Below are 17,577 nucleotides of genomic sequence, written 5' to 3'. Positions count from 1 at the left end.
CAACCAACCACCGGCCCTCACTTCTATAAGACCCTTTCATATATCACACTTAGACCCAATTAAACCCAAACCCAAACCTGAGACTCCCACCCCCAAACCCCAGACTTAACCCCCCCCACCACACACACACACACAGCTCTGACAGAGAAGTCTCTCAGCACTGCTGCCTCTGAGGAAGAGTGTGTGTCCAGACTAGTCCAACCAGCAGCAGAGGTCGGTCTAGTCAAACACTCTATTTTCATCATCAGTCAGTCCAGACTGGAGGCACATAATAGTACTGAGGATAGAATGATGATATGGTGATGTGTGGTGGTGCCGCTCGTGTTTGTGTCTGTGCCCCTGTCGCCATCTGGTTGTGTGTCTCTGTGCCCCTGTCTCCGTCCGTGTGTGTGTGGGTGTGTGTGTGTGTGTGTGTGTGTGTGTAAGACAAGTGTGTTTGTGCTGAGAGGAGCGGAACATTCCAGTGACTGCAGACAATTAAGAGGGTGAAATCCAGAAGCCTGGCTGAGTTTAGTCAGTTCAGTCATGCTGCATCCAAACCAGATGACCCTCTCTGATCCCCCTGTCAGCTGAATGGCACATTTACCAGCTAATATATAGTGCAGGCACTACGCATCACCACTAGCACCTCCCTAGTTAACCCTGTACCAACAATCCCCTCACCCAGCGCGTGTGTGTGTGTAACAGGAAGCTGACAGGAAACACAGCTAGCCTAGGTAATCGCCATGATGTCGCCATGCAGTTTTTACTGAACAAGCTGGTTGTAATTGAGTCCAATTTTAAAATTGACTGATTACAACCAGACCAGAAGGTCCTATTAAAGTCCTTATAATTACCTTTATGGAGAAAGAGAGGGGAATGGAGAGAGAGAGAGGGGGAGGGGAACGGAGAGAGAGAGAGGGGGAGGGGAGGGGAACGGAGAGAGAGAGAAAGGGGGGGAGAGAGAGAGAGGGGGAGGGGAACGGAGAGAGAGAGAAAGGGGGAGGGGAGGGGAACGGAGAGAGAGAGAAAGGGGGAGGGAGAGAGAGAGAGGGGGAGGGGAACGGAGAGAGAGAGAGAGAGAGAGGGGGAGGGAGAGAGAGAGAGGGGGGGGGGAATGGAGAGAGAGAGAGGGGGAGGGAGAGAGAGAGAGGGGAAGGGGAAGGGAGAGAGAGGGGGGGGGGATGGAGAGAGAGAGAGGGGGAGGGAGAGAGAGAGAGGGGAAGGGGAAGGGAGAGAGAGGGGGGGGGGAATGGAGAGAGAGAGAGGGGGAGGGGAAGGGGAAGGGAGAGAGAGAGAAAGGGGGGGGGGAGAGAGGGGGGGGGGGACAAAGAAAGAAAGAGACAAACATTTTTCGCCATCATTCCTCATCCAAGTTCTATTCCCCAAAAGCTTAACTGGAGCAGAGAGAGAAAGAACGAGAGAAAGAAAGAAAGAACGAGAGAAAGAAAGAAAGAAAGAAAGAACGAGAGAAAGAAAGAAAGAACGAGAGAAAGAAAGAACGAGAGAAAGAAAGAGAGAAAGAAAGAAAGAGAGAGAGAGAGAGAAAGAAAGAGAGTCCACACCATGATGTTCCAAAGCAAACAGTCCTTCCAAACTGTGACACAACACGGCCAACCTGAGAGGAGCCAGCGTGATGCTTGGATTACACCCATTAAGCACAGTCCATTAAATGAAAAGCAGTCGTGGTAAAAATAAATAAAGGACAAATCCCTCTTTATCTCAATCTCAGGCCCAATAAATACACTGCTAGGATATTTGACTCTGGTTTCCAGGATTGGTTTCAGAATGAACACAGTAGTGTGGTTTGGTAGAGTACGTTCATTATCCTACTGACTCAGGGCTGTCTTCATTAAGGCAAATGTAGCAAATCGTTTTGCAACGTGGGAAAATAAATGCATTTCTTATTGGACATGCTCAGATAGTACCTCCCCTTATCACTCTGTTTTGTACCATTTTCTTCTATTTGGTACCTACTGAACATGACCCAGAGGTGCGCCCTTAAGTGCCATGTAGAGGAGTTAGACCTGAAGTGATGCCATGTTGAGGAGTTAGACCTGAAGTGATGCCATGTTGAGGAGTTAGACCTGAAGTGATGCCATGTTGAGGAGTTAGACCTGAAGTGATGCCATGTTGAGGAGTTAGACCTGAAGTGATGCCATGTTGAGGAGTTAGACCTGAAGTGATGCCATGTTGAGGAGTTAGACCTGAAGTGATGCCATGTTGAGGAGTTAGACCTGAAGTGATGCCATGTTGAGGAGTTAGACCTGAAGTGATGCCATGTTGAGGAGTTAGACCTGAAGTGATGCCATGTAGAGGAGTTAGACCTGAAGTGATGCCATGTAGAGGAGTTAGACCTGAAGTGATGCCATGTTGAGGAGTTAGACCTGAAGTGATGCCATGTTGAGGAGTTAGACCTGAAGTGATGCCATGTTGAGGAGTTAGACCTGAAGTGATGCCATGTTGAGGAGTTAGACCTGAAGTGATGCCATGTTGAGGAGTTAGACCTGAAGTGATGCCATGTTGAGGAGTTAGACCTGAAGTGATGCCATGTTGAGGAGTTAGACCTGAAGTGATGCCATGTTGAGGAGTTAGACCTGAAGTGATGCCATGTTGAGGAGTTAGACCTGAAGTGATGCCATGTTGAGGAGTTAGACCTGAAGTGATGCCATGTTGAGGAGTTAGACCTGAAGTGATGCCATGTTGAGGAGTTAGACCTGAAGTGACGCCATGTTGAGGAGTTAGACCTGAAGTGATGCCATGTAGAGGAGTTAGACCTGAAGTGATGCCATGTTGGGGAGTTAAACCTGAAGTGATGCCATGTTGAGGAGTTAGACCTGAAGTGATGCCATGTTGAGGAGTTAGACCTGAAGTGATGCCATGTTGAGGAGTTAGACCTGAAGTGACGCCATGTTGAGGAGTTAGACCTGAAGTGATGCCATGTAGAGGAGTTAGACCTGAAGTGATGCCATGTTGGGGAGTTAAACCTGAAGTGATGCCATGTTGAGGAGTTAGACCTGAAGTGATGCCATGTTGAGGAGTTAGACCTGAAGTGATGCCATGTTGAGGAGTTAGACCTGAAGTGATGCCATGTTGAGGAGTTAGACCCAGAAAACGATACACCATGAGAACAGAAGAGAGAGAGAACTGGTAGCGATCAAGCTATAACCCATTTAAACAGTCGTGAAGCCATAGGGCAGGGCTATTCAACTCTTACCCTACTCATTTAAACAGTCGTGAAGGCCATAGGGCAGGGCTATTCAACTCTTACCCTACGAGGTCCAGAGCCTGCTGGTTCTCTGTTCTACCTGATCATTAATTACACTCACCTGGTGTCCCAGGTCTAAATATGTCCCTGGTTAGAGGGGAACAATGAAAACACACAGTGGAACTGGTATCCAGGTCTAAATATGTCCCTGGTTAGAGGGGAACAATGAAAACACACAGTGGAACTGGTATCCAGGTCTAAATCTGTCCCTGGTTAGAGGGGAACAATGAAAACACACAGTGGAACTGGTATCCAGGTCTAAATATGTCCCTGGTTAGAGGGGAACAATGAAAACACACAGTGGAACTGGCATCCAGGTCTAAATCTGTCCCTGGTTAGAGGGGAACAATGAAAACACACAGTGGAACTGGTATCCAGGTCTAAATATGTCCCTGGTTAGAGGGGAACAATGAAAACACACAGTGGAACTGGTATCCAGGTCTAAATCTGTCCCTGGTTAGAGGGGAACAATGAAAACACACAGTGGAACTGGTATCCAGGTCTAAATCTGTCCCTGGTTAGAGGGGAACAATGAAAACACACAGTGGAACTGGTATCCAGGTCTAAATATGTCCCTGGTTAGAGGGGAACAATGAAAACACACAGTGGAACTGGTATCCAGGTCTAAATCTGTCCCTGGTTAGAGGGGAACAATGAAAACACACAGTGGAACTGGTATCCAGGTCTAAATCTGTCCCTGGTTAGAGGGGAACAATGAAAACACACAGTGGAACTGGTATCCAAGTCTAAATCTGTCCCTGGTTAGAGGGGAACAATGAAAACACACAGTGGAACTGGTATCCAAGTCTAAATCTGTCCCTGGTTAGAGGGGAACAATGAAAACACACAGTGGAACTGGTATCCAGGTCTAAATCTGTCCCTGGTTAGAGGGGAACAATGAAAACACACAGTGGAACTGGTATCCAGGTCTAAATCTGTCCCTGGTTAGAGGGGAACAATGAAAACACACAGTGGAACTGGTATCCAGGTCTAAATCTGTCCATGGTTAGAGGGGAACAATGAAAACACACAGTGGAACTGGTATCCAGGTCTAAATATGTCCCTGGTTAGAGGGGAACAATGAAAACACACAGTGGAACTGGTATCCAGGTCTAAATCTGTCCCTGGTTAGAGGGGAACATTGAAAACACACAGTGGAACTGGTATCCAGGTCTAAATCTGTCCCTGGTTAGAGGGGAACAATGAAAACACACAGTGGAACTGGTATCCAGGTCTAAATATGTCCCTGGTTAGAGGGGAACAATGAAAACACACAGTGGAACTGGTATCCAAGTCTAAATCTGTCCCTGGTTAGAGGGGAACAATGAAAACACACAGTGGAACTGGTATCCAGGTCTAAATATGTCCCTGGTTAGAGGGGAACAATGAAAACACACAGTGGAACTGGTATCCAGGTCTAAATATGTCCCTGGTTAGAGGGGAACAATGAAAACACACAGTGGAACTGGTATCCAGGTCTAAATCTGTCCCTGGTTAGAGGGGAACAATGAAAACACACAGTGGAACTGGTATCCAGGTCTAAATATGTCCCTGGTTAGAGGGGAACAATGAAAACACACAGTGGAACTGGTATCCAGGTCTAAATCTGTCCCTGGTTAGAGGGGAACAATGAAAACACACAGTGGAACTGGTATCCAGGTCTAAATATGTCCCTGGTTAGAGGGGAACAATGAAAACACACAGTGGAACTGGTATCCAGGTCTAAATCTGTCCCTGGTTAGAGGGGAACAATGAAAACACACAGTGGAACTGGTATCCAGGTCTAAATCTGTCCCTGGTTAGAGGGGAACAATGAAAACACACAGTGGAACTGGTATCCAGGTCTAAATCTGTCCCTGGTTAGAGGGGAACAATGAAAACACACAGTGGAACTGGCATCCAGGTCCAGAGAGGAGTTTGAGGGTCATAGGGGATGTTTGTGCATGTGTGTGTCTCATCATGCGCAACAGTACAGCCCCACACTATGTGTCCCCTCTCGCTAGTGGTATATATCACAGCCAACAGCCTGCATGGAGATTTATAATAACAGAGAAACAATGAAAATACATGGTAGAGTAACGAGACATTCCCCCCCACAGCCCTGTTATCAACCATCTAGAAACAGATCATAACAATCAATGAATAACAATGAATATGATGACGCACTCAATGTGTTGCGCTTGGAGCCAAACCAGACTGAAGTCACCACATACACCATGGTTGTATTCATTAGTGCACACTGTAGTGAAACCTTGCGCAACGGAAAACTAAAACAAGTGTGTCATTGGACAAGTTCAGATAGTACCTTCCCGTTTTGGCCCGTTTTCTTCCATTTGGTGCCAAATGAACACAACCCAGGAACATTACTGTACCTCTGTTTTCTGATTACAAAATAAGAGCTCAGACTATTTATCTAAATAAAACCCGGGCTGACCTGTGGGATGATTGTGATTTAATAGGAAGTAGTGATTAAATTTTACCCCCAATTAAACTCCCAATTCCCAGTTTATTCTGGATGGAAACCAGGAAGGAGATTAGCTTGGGTCTGAAAGAGAAGTTTGGACAGGGAGCACAGAGAGGCTTGGAATAGGAGGATGGAGGGTGAGATGTATGGAGAAAGGGAAGGGGGTAGAGAGAGGAAAAGAGTGGGAGGGGGAGCTAGAGAACAAGAAAGAGAGGGAGAAGGCAGAGGGAGAGGGAAAGAGAGACAAAGAGAAAGAAGGAGACAGAACGAGAGCAAGACAAACAGACCGACAGACAGAAAGAGAAACAAGACATCTAAGCCAGTCTGTCCAGTCTACTGATTGGCTATATGGGTATCTGTTTTCTATCAGGTGTGGGCTAGTAGCATCTGGAGGGGAAGTGACCTTGGGAATGACAGCCAACTGACTGAGACAGCAACTGGACCCCTGCCACAAACGAGAGCACTCCACCATGACCATCCGTCAAATCACTGGGAAGCTATTGGGCTAGCTGCTAGGCTATACATGGACATGTTGAAGCAATAAGTGTGGCTGTTCCAAGATGGCAGGTCAGTTGAGCTAAAGGTCAAGGGTCAAGGGATGCTACAATTATGTCCATTCCAAATGTCTGACTTAAGTACATTAGGTTCAATCAAAAGTACTAGCAACAGTTAAACATGTTTTTCCTTTGGAGAAAAAGAAAGAGATGGTGTTTCTGATGTCTGTCAGATAGACAGTGAGAATGTTTTGACAGAGAGCGAGAGAGAGAGAGAAGAGAGAGAGAGAGAGAGAGCGAGAGGGAGAGAAGAGAGAGAGCGAGAGAAGAGAGAGAGCGAGAGAAGAGAGAGAGAGAGAGAGGGAGAGAAGAGAGAGAGAGAGAGAGAGAGAAGAGAGAGAGAGAGAGAGAGAGAGAGAGAGAGAGGGAGAGAAGAGAGGGAGAGAGAGCGAGAGAAGAGAGAGAGAGAGAGAGAGAGGGAGAGAAGAGAGAGAGAGAGAGAGGGAGAAAAGAGAGAGAGCGAGAGAGCAAGAGAGAAGACAGAATGTGCAGTGGCAGCTTGTAACCAGATGAGAAGGAGTAGAGGTCCTCACAGCAATGCCAGATTCTTCACACAGATTGTTACTCTCCTAGTCTCCTAGGCCCATCACACCCACATAGCCAGTTAACAGAGGCTGAGCAAACAGACATTCCTCACCCTAAAGAAGAGACTAGGACACAAACACATAAACCTCATAACAAGCTCCCAGATAATGATTGTGTGTGATACCTCTGGAAACAGTGTTTCAGAGGAAAACTACACCTTCCTAACTCTTCTGGAAACAGTGTTTCAGAGGAAAACTACACCTTCCTAACTCTTCTGGAAACAGTATTTCAGAGGAAAACTACACCTTCCTAACTCTTCTGGAAACAGTGTTTCAGAGGAAAACTACACCTTCCTAACTCTTCTGGAAACAGTATTTCAGAGGAAAACTACACCTTCCTAACTCTTCTGGAAACAGTGTTTCAGAGGAAAACTACACCTTCCTAACTCTTCTGGAAACAGTGTTTCAGAGGAAAACTACACCTTCCTAACTCTTCTGGAAACAGTGTTTCAGAGGAAAACTACACCTTCCTAACTCTTCTGGAAACAGTGTTTCAGAGGAAAACTACACCTTCCTAACTCTTCTGGAAACAGTGTTTCAGAGGAAAACTACACCTTCCTAACTCTTCTGGAAACAGTGTTTCAGAGGAAAACTACACCTTCCTAACTCTTCTGGAAACAGTGTTTCAGAGGAAAACTACACCTTCCTAACTCTTCTGGAAACAGTGTTTCAGAGGAAAACTACACCTTCCTAACTCGTCTGGAAACAGTGTTTCAGAGGAAAACTACACCTTCCTAACTCTTCTGGAAACAGTGTTTCAGAGGAAAACTACACCTTCCTAACTCTTCTGGAAACAGTGTTTCAGAGGAAAACTACACCTTCCTAACTCTTCTGGAAACAGTGTTTCAGAGGAAAACTACACCTTCCTAACTCTTCTGGAAACAGTGTTTTAGAGGAAAACTACACCTTCCTAACTCTTCTGGAAACAGTGTTTTAGAGGAAAACTACACCTTCCTAACTCTTCTGGAAACAGTGTTTCAGAGGAAAACTACACCTTCCTAACTCTTCTGGAAACAGTGTTTCAGAGGAAAACTACACATTCCTAACTCTTCTGGAAACAGTGTTTCAGAGGAAAACTACACATTCCTAACTCTTCTTCAAACAGGTTGTTTCCACCTCAATAAAGACAAATGTGCTCATACCAAAATAACTTATGAAACAGTATTTGATAGTGATATTTTAGAAGCCCAGGAAAAATACTAAAAGAGCTGACGTCCACTACTTGTGGTCACTGTAGGCTACGACTTAAAACACTATAGTGCTGTTCAGAGCCCTCAAAACATCTTGGGGGGAAAAAAGGGATACATTTCACTTACCAAAACACATTTTGCATACTACTTTATGAGTGTTCACTATTGAGCTGATTTGGAGAGCTGAAAATATATTTGATTTCTACAGTGAATACCTGAGGAGAGCATCAGACACCACAAGGAGATTCCAGAGACATCCAGAGGCTTACAGGCAGCCTGATATCTTCTACAGTCAAACTGACAGGACATGGAGATGAGTTGTTCATTGGGAATGGCAGGAGGAGGGAGGGAGGTGGATGGAAGAAGGGATGGAGGGAGGAACGGAGAGAGGAAAGGAGGGAGGGGGGAAAGAGACGGAAAGAGAGGGGCCGGATAGATGGATATGCAGGCCTCTTGCTGTGTAAACTCCCAAACGACTCTCACACAAACACAGATTCCCAAAGCAGGAACATTCCGATCAGTGGCATTCTGAGGAGAATGTCTCTCTGTGTTTTGTGCTAGTCCTGAACCAGTAAAAGAACTGGAACTATGTCACACTTAGCTATAACTGTCCCTGTAAAGTTCTTCACAGATCACACATCTCAAACTCACCCCATGCCTATACAAACACACACACCCCTCATCCACCTCCACAGTACAGTTACTGGGTGACAGGTTGGGCCTGGGGCACCAGCCAAACACCTGTCCTGAAGAACTGAAGCAAGGACCAGAACCACTGAGCAGAACCAAGGACCAGAACCACTGATCAGAACCACTGATGATCAGAACCAAGGACCAGAACCACTGATCAGAACCAATACCCCTGCTACCATAGAAGTGGCACAACAGAGCAACTAAGCAGCACAAACACATCATCCCACGTCTCTCTCTCTCTGACCGCCAGCCAGCCAGCACTCACTCACTCACTCACTCACTCACTCACTCACTCACTCACTCACTCACTCACTCACTCACTCACTTCACTCACTTCACTCACTTCACTCACTTCACTGGTACAAACCCTCACTTCATTGGTTCTCTTTCACTCACTCACTCACTCACTCACTCACTCACTCACTCACTCACTCACTCACTCACTCACTCACTCACTCACTCACTCACTCACTCACTCACTCACTGTAATGCAGAAGGAAACGCTTGTCGCCTGGCCAGGGTTGGTCGTTGGCTCCTGCAAACCTGTTTACAGTAACAAAGAGATGCATGGTTCACGCCCACAGAGGGACTCCAGCACCATTTCTCCCTCGTTCCCTCCCTCCCTCTGGAGCCAGGCCACGCTCCCTCTCTCCTCCGCTCCTCAGCAGACGCGTTTGGAAAAATAAACGCAGGGAGCGGAGGATTGGGAGAGGTCAGAGGAGAGATTGAGAGAGGCTGGTGGCCAATGTGAGTGTGTTTATCGCACCATGGGGAACAGTCCATTCCTACTCAGGCTTCCTCCAGCGAGTAACGTAGCATAGTAGTGTGTGTGCCTGCTTTCTTGCAGACATGTGAGCACGCACTGCTACAATGACCTATAACCCCTCACCCCGTCCCCTGCCCAGACAGACAGACTTGTCTTTGAGAGGACGGAGGAAGGAAGAGGGGCTCCTCTGTTTGGGACAGGACCCAGGAAATGCTCAGAATGTAAAGAGGTACTGTCATAAGTCTGGGGGGTCCGAAATCTCAGCATTCTGAGGCTGTGTCCTAAATGGAACGCTATTCCCTATAGAGTGTGCTACTTTGGACCAGAGCCCTATGGGCCACGCTCAACAGTAGTGTACTACATAGGGAATATAAGGTGCCATTTGGGACACAGACTAGAACATGTGGGGGCCTAGACACAAGCCACACACACATAAAACATAGGTTTATGTGCAGTTTGTACTCATACCACAACAGGCTGCAGAGTAAATGTACACTGAACATAAAGACACACTGCATATCATAGATATCCAGCTCTCATCCGTGGCAAACTGGGTGGGGGGCCGGCTCCTGGACACTCCAACACACACACACACACACACACACACACACACACACACACACACACACACACACACACACACACACACACACACACACACACACACACACACACACACACACACACACACACACACACACACACACACACACACACACACACGAGTAGGCCTATGGCAAGGCCCACACACACACTCCTAACACATACAGACAGACTAACAGCATGGTCAATGTGTACTCACCCATTGGAGGTGCCCAGGTTGGCAGAGCCCAGAGAGGATCCCAACTTCCTGCTGTCCCACAGTCTCACCTCCCGACCCCGCATCTGTACACATAATCATGTAGTTTAATAAATACACTTTATAACACACACACACACACACACACGACCGTGCATCTGAACATAAAATCATGTAGTTTAATAAATACACTTTATAACACACACACACACACACACGACCATGCATCTGAACATAAAATCATGTCACACACAAACAAACAAAGTCACACACACACTTAAAAATGTGTGTGTAGTAATGTCGTCACCTGATCGAAGCCAGTGGTCAGTATGTGGTCAGAGTCCTTGACCCAAAGGATTCGTGAGTCCTTGTTACTCTGAAGTCCCTGGGCACTCTGTAGAGACACACAGGAGGACACAGAGTTTGATTGAATACCTGGGCTAGGTTAAGGTCACAGACAGAGAGGCAATGAGGGAGAGACACATTGAGCAACTTGTTATGGCTAAGAGTCATGATGTTTTACAGCAAATATGACTCAAACAACATGGACGTCACAGATACAGTAGTAGAGATGAAGACGTCACAGGTACAGTAGTAGATGAAGACTATACTACTACTAGGCGTCTTGCTGATAAACGTGTTGTTGACAGCGAAGGACAGTGTGTGAGATCAACATTAAGATAATGACAAACAATGAGAGATCGTCTCAAAAGAGGACAGCCTGGAGAGGACAGCCTGGAGAGGACAGCCTGGAGAGGACAGTGACGACAGAGTGATTGACAGACTGACTCATCCAAAGTGGAGGGGAAACAAGAGACTGTTCTCTAGTGCTGCTTGTGAGAGATCCACAGAGGACAAACCAGGACTTGTCCAAATGAAATAATGAATGAAAGGCTTGTTATTGTTGTTGAACCAGACTAGGTGACTTCTGCCCCCGACACCAGGTTCTATTACTGCTACGACAGAGTCTCTATGTTACTGAAACACTGCTACCATGGAAATTGGTGTCAAAACAACATTGTTAGAACAACATTGTTGCAACATAAGATACTGTTAGACAGGGCTGCCCTGAAACTGACACAGGGTCAGGGAAGAGGAAGGATGTAACAACTGAGCTTAGCTTTTGCGTAACGGCACAGTAGCTTAGGTGTCATAACAATGTTGTGAGAATGTTAGACATGGTTCCTGCTCCCTTGACACTGATACAGGGAAGAGGAAGAGTGACTAACAGCTGAAGTTAGTTTAACGTTACAGTAGTTGTCACAACATGCCTAAAGATCTTCGGTGGAAACCGATGTCAAAACAACGTTGTTGGAATGTTCCTCGGGGCTGCTGCTCCCCTGACATTGATATGGGGTCAGGGAAGTGGAAGGGTGACGAACAACAGAGGTTAGGTTGGCCTAATGACACAGATCTTTAAGTCTGAAAAACACAGACAAGCCCCCTGTGCGTCCGTCCGTCCGTCCGTCCGTCCGTCCGTCTGTGCTCATCCATGTGTGTGTCTTCCCATGTCTGCCTGCATTTCTGTGTGTGTGTGTGTGTGTGTGTACAGTACTCCAGTTACGCTGAGAGCCTCCTCTGGGCTTTGAGTTAACAGGCTCAGTGGAAGTTTCCACAGAGCAAGCCGCTGGGCTTGTCCCCCCCCCCAAATTACTGTTGTCGTTTTTTACCACCCGTCTGTCGCCGTGCCAACCCTTGGAGGAGCGTGACACCACAGGTGTGCAACAACAAGGAGAGGGTTGACACGTGTGTGTGTGCTGTGTGTGGTGACATCTCTAAAGAGGGCAGTCGTCGCCTGGGCGCTCGCACAGCGACACTAATCACCTCGTTGCAAGGCAGAGGAAAAACAAACACGTGGAATACCCGAGCTGCCGTGTAGTTAGAGTGACAAGGCCTCTCACTGTCAACTGTGGGAACCCCTCATTCAAGAAAATGGTTGAATCCCAAGGCTTTTTGTCATGTATGGGACTGAACCAACAGGTTTAAGAAAACAGGGGGTGCAAGTGGAGGAAAGAAAAAACAAACCTGGGGTAAAATCTGAGCTGCCGTGTAGTGCAGAGCTTCTAGATTAAAGTTTGAGTGTCAGGCCAGGACCCACTGTGGGAAGATCCCCGTTTTAGAATGTGTGGCAGTCCCCAAGGTCATCCATCACATATGAGACTGAACCAACAGGTTGAAGAAAACAGGGGTGAAAATGAGACATAAACCTCTGCTCAAAGAGCTCTCCACATGTGCAGGGTGGGACCCATCACACATATGGGCCCTATCAGGTCTAATTAAAAGCCCACTTCCCCTCCTCCCTGCTCTCCCCCCTCTCTGACGTCTCCCTCACCACACTCCCAGCCTTGTGGTTTGGGGATCAACTGCTGAGGGGGATAGAAACATGGTCTGGTTCATCTTTACTTCTTCATTTAAACGCTTCATTGCGTTTTTCTCTCCATGGCTCTTCTCCACTGGTTACATACGGAGGACAAATGACACACACACACACAAGTAGAGAAGTACACACGTGTACACACACACACACAATCAAATAGACAAAACACACTAATGTGCACTCACAAACACACAATCCTTCAGCCATTTATAGATCTGGTTGGTTGCACAGTAATTCAGCCTGTAAAGAAATGTGAGAAATGACAGATTGTAGAAGCTCAAGGCCTTGCGGGAGGATAGGTCGGTACAGGGAGGATAGGTCGGTACAGGGAGGATAGGTCGGTACAGGGAGGATAGGTCGGTACAGGGAGGATAGGTCGGTACAGGGAGGATAGGTCGGTACAGGGAGGATAGGTCGGTACAGGGAGGATAGGTCGGTACAGGGAGGATAGGTCGGTACAGGGAGGTGGACGTTAGTTACACTTTGGAAATGTGTTCTCTATTGATTTCAATGGAAAGGAATCCCAGTCGGTCCTCTCCCTCTCCCCTGGGCCATCACACCACACATGGCCCAACCAAAACAAAAGGGCTTGAGCCAGTTCAAAACACCAGGCCAAGGCTGTGTGTGTGTGTGTGTGTGTGTGTGTGTGTGTGTGTGTGTGTGTGTGTGTGTGTGTGTGTGTGTGTGTGTAGCTGCTCTGCTCCTACCATGGTCCTGTCCATATCAATGTAGCATGAAGTGCATATATCATTATCATCAAGGTTACAGGTTTGATTGTGTGTTTGGGCCACACTCAAGGTTAAAGTTAGATGTATTACACCTGACTGTGAAGCGTGTAGAATTTGCCACACACACTTCAATAGAGGGGTCTTTAAAGGAAATCCTCAGATGTACTGTCTCTTGGAGCAGCATACCAGGCCTCGTATCCAACACCATCTGTGAGGTATATGGAGAACTCAGCAGAAGTGTTGGGGCCTCGTATCCAACACCATCTGTGAGGTATATGGAGAACTCAGCAGAAGTGTTGGGGTCTTGTATCCAACACCATCTGTGAGGTATATGGAGAACTCAGCAGAAGTGTTGGGGCCTCGTATCCAACACCATCTGTGAGGTATATGGAGAACTCAGCAGAAGTGTTGGGGTCTTGTATCCAACACCATCTGTGAGGTATATGGAGAACTCAGCAGAAGTGTTGGGGTCTTGTATCCAACACCATCTGTGAGGTATATGGAGAACTCAGCAGAAGTGTTGGGGTCTCGTATCCAACACCATCTGTGAGGTATATGGAGAACTCAGCAGAAGTGTTGGGCTCTCGTATCCAACACCATCTGTGAGGTATATGGAGAACTCAGCAGAAGTGTTGGGCTCTCGTATCCAACACCATCTGTGAGGTATATGGAGAACTCAGCAGAAGTGTTGGGGTCTCGTATCCAACACCATCTGTGAGGTATATGGAGAACTCAGCAGAAGTGTTGGGGTCTCGTATCCAACACCATCTGTGAGGTATATGGAGAACTCAGCAGAAGTGTTGGGGTCTTGTATCCAACACCATCTGTGAGGTATATGGAGAACTCAGCAGAAGTGTTGGGGTCTTGTATCCAACACCATCTGTGAGGTATATGGAGAACTCAGCAGAAGTGTTGGGGTCTCGTATCCAACACCATCTGTGAGGTATATGGAGAACTCAGCAGAAGTGTTGGGGCCTCGTATCCAACACCATCTGTGAGGTATATGGAGAACTCAGCAGAAGTGTTGGGGTCTTGTATCCAACACCATCTGTGAGGTATATGGAGAACTCAGCAGAAGTGTTGGGGTCTTGTATCCAACACCATCTGTGAGGTATATGGAGAACTCAGCAGAAGTGTTGGGGCCTCGTATCCAACCCCATCTGTGAGGTATATGGAGAACTCAGCAGAAGTGTTGGGGTCTCGTATCCAACACCATCTGTGAGGTATATGGAGAACTCAGCAGAAGTGTTGGGGTCTCGTATCCAACACCATCTGTGAGGTATATGGAGAACTCAGCAGAAGTGTTGGGGTCTCGTATCCAACACCATCTGTGAGGTATATGGAGAACTCAGCAGAAGTGTTGGGGTCTTGTATCCAACACCATCTGTGAGGTATATGGAGAACTCAGCAGAAGTGTTGGGGTCTTGTATCCAACACCATCTGTAAGGTATATGGAGAACTCAGCAGAAGTGTTGGGGTCTTGTATCCAACACCATCTGTGAGGTATATGGAGAACTCAGCAGAAGTGTTGGGGTCTCGTATCCAACACCATCTGTGAGGTATATGGAGAACTCAGCAGAAGTGTTGGGGTTTCGTATCCAACACCAGCTGTGAGGTATATGGAGAACTCAGCAGAAGTGTTGGGGTCTTGTATCCAACACCAGCTGTGAGGTATATGGAGAACTCAGCAGAAGTGTTGGGGTCTTGTATCCAACACCAGCTGTGAGGTATATGGAGAACTCAGCAGAAGTGTTGGGGTCTTGTATCCAACACCAGCTGTGAGGTATATGGAGAACTCAGCAGAAGTGTTGGGGTCTTGTATCCAACACCATCTGTGAGGTATATGGAGAACTCAGCAGAAGTTTTGGGGCCTCGTATCCAACACCATCTGTGAGGTATATGGAGAACTCAGCAGAAGTGTTGGGGTCTCGTATCCAACACCATCTGTGAGGTATATGGAGAACTCAGCAGAAGTGTTGGGGCCTCGTATCCAACACCAGCTGTGAGGTATATGGAGAACTCAGCAGAAGTGTTGGGGTCTCGTATCCAACACCATCTGTGAGGTATATGGAGAACTCAGCAGAAGTGTTGGGGACTTGGTAGGGGTCCAAATAACTCCATTGACTGGAGGACTATTAAACACATACCAAGCCAGAGATTTCTTAAGCAACGTGGACACTAAACAAAGACAGAGATGATAACTCCTTAGTAAGATACACACCACAGCCACAATGAAAGGGGGATGTTTCAAATTGTACAGTACCTTGGCAATGCCTTATACTATTGTACAGTACCTTCTCTTGGTTGGTGTTGAATGTTGCCATAACGTTAGGACAGTGTTGTCTGAAAGCAGCAGTGTTGGCCCTCATTCTTACTGGCAGCCACTGTGTACCAGTGTATGATACACGCTGTTTTAATACAGGAGAACCGTCAACACAACTGTCTCATTGTGTTTAACGTACCATCTATCAGCTCTATCTGTTGTTGTAATAACGGACATGTCCCACAGCAACTAAATGAGTTCGTAATAACTGACAGACAGCCACTCCATGTCAAAGTCCCACAGTAACTAAATGACTTAGTAATAACTGACAGACAGCCACTCCATGTCAAAGTCCCACAGCAACTAAATGACTTCGTAATAACTGACAGACAGCCACTCCATGTCAAAGTCCCACAGCAACTAAATGAGTTCGTAATAACTGACAGACAGCCACTCCATGTCAAAGTCCCACAGTAACTAAATGACTTAGTAATAACTGACTGACAGCCACTCCATGTCAAAGTCCCACAGCAACTAAATGACTTCGTAATAACTGACAGACAGCCACTCCATGTCAAAGTCCCACAGCAACTAAATGACTTCGTAATAACTGACAGACAGCCACTCCATGTCAAAGTCCCACTGTAACTAAATGACTTCGTAATAACTGACAGCCACTCCATGTCAAAGTCCCACAGTAACTAAATGACTTAGTAATAACTGACTGACAGCCACTCCATGTCAACGTCCCACAGCAACTAAATGAGTTCGTAATAACTGACTGACAGCCACTCCATGTCAAAGTCCCACAGCAACTAAATGACTTAGTAATAACTGACTGACAGCCACTCCATGTCAACGTCCCACAGCAACTAAATGACTTAGTAATAACTGATAGACAGCCACTCCATGTCAACGTCCCACAGCAACTAAATGACTTAGTAATAACTGATAGACAGCCACTCCATGTCAACGTCCCACAGCAACTAAATGAGTTCGTAATAACTGACTGACAGCCACTCCATGTCAAAGTCCCACAGTAACTAAATGACTTAGTAATAACTGACTGACAGCCACTCCATGTCAACGTCCCACAGTAACTAAATTACTTCGTAATAACTGATAGACAGCCACTCCATGTCAAAGTCCCACAGTAACTAAATGACTTAGTAATAACTGACTGACAGCCACTCCATGTCAACGTCCCACAGTAACTAAATGACTTAGTAATAACTGACTGACAGCCACTCCATGTCAACGTCCCACAGTAACTAAATGACTTAGTAATAACTGACTGACAGCCACTCCATGTCAACGTCCCACAGCAACTAAATGACTTAGTAATAACTGACTGACAGCCACTCCATGTCAACGTCCCACAGCAACTAAATTACTTAGTAATAACTGACTGACAGCCACTCCATGTCAACGTCCCACAGCAACTAAATGACTTAGTAATAACTGACAGACAGCCACTCCATGTCAACGTCCCACAGTAACTAAATGACTTAGTAATAACTGACAGACAGCCACTCCATGTCAACGTCCCACAGCAACTAAATTACTTAGTAATAACTGACTGACAGCCACTCCATGTCAACGTCCCACAGCAACTAAATTACTTAGTAATAACTGACTGACAGCCACTCCATGTCAACGTCCCACAGCAACTAAATGAGTTAATAAACGAAATGCCTTGTTTTTGGCTCAGTGTAGTTAGGATACTCTCAGGCCTGAGCTGGGGAAGATGCCCAATGGCGCAGGCCAGACAATGACGCCAAGATGCACTAGCACACACACACACACACACACACACACACACACCACTGTCGTGATCTCTTCTCTCATTTTCCTCAGTTAAAGTCACATACTGCTAAAAAGAGAACAGGCCTAAAGATATAGCCTTGGAAAC

At 46.6% G+C, this 17,577-nt stretch overlaps 1 protein-coding gene across 1 annotated transcript in view; it reads right to left on the bottom strand.

Annotated features, from left to right (window-relative positions):
- The window catches only part of coro7 (coronin 7), a 252,581-nt gene that overhangs the window by 161,575 nt on the left and 73,429 nt on the right, over positions 1-17,577 (bottom strand). The window contains exons 8-9 of the mRNA XM_071394783.1: positions 10,605-10,691; positions 10,301-10,383 (exon numbers count right to left, since the gene is read on the bottom strand). Coding sequence (XP_071250884.1) covers positions 10,301-10,383; positions 10,605-10,691 — 170 coding nt within the window. The remainder of the gene's footprint in view (positions 1-10,300; positions 10,384-10,604; positions 10,692-17,577) is intronic.

Source organism: Salvelinus alpinus, chromosome 1 (genome assembly GCF_045679555.1).
Source record: "Salvelinus alpinus chromosome 1, SLU_Salpinus.1, whole genome shotgun sequence".
Lineage (NCBI taxonomy): Eukaryota > Metazoa > Chordata > Actinopteri > Salmoniformes > Salmonidae > Salvelinus > Salvelinus alpinus.
This window is presented reverse-complemented; position numbering and strand designations above follow the sequence as displayed.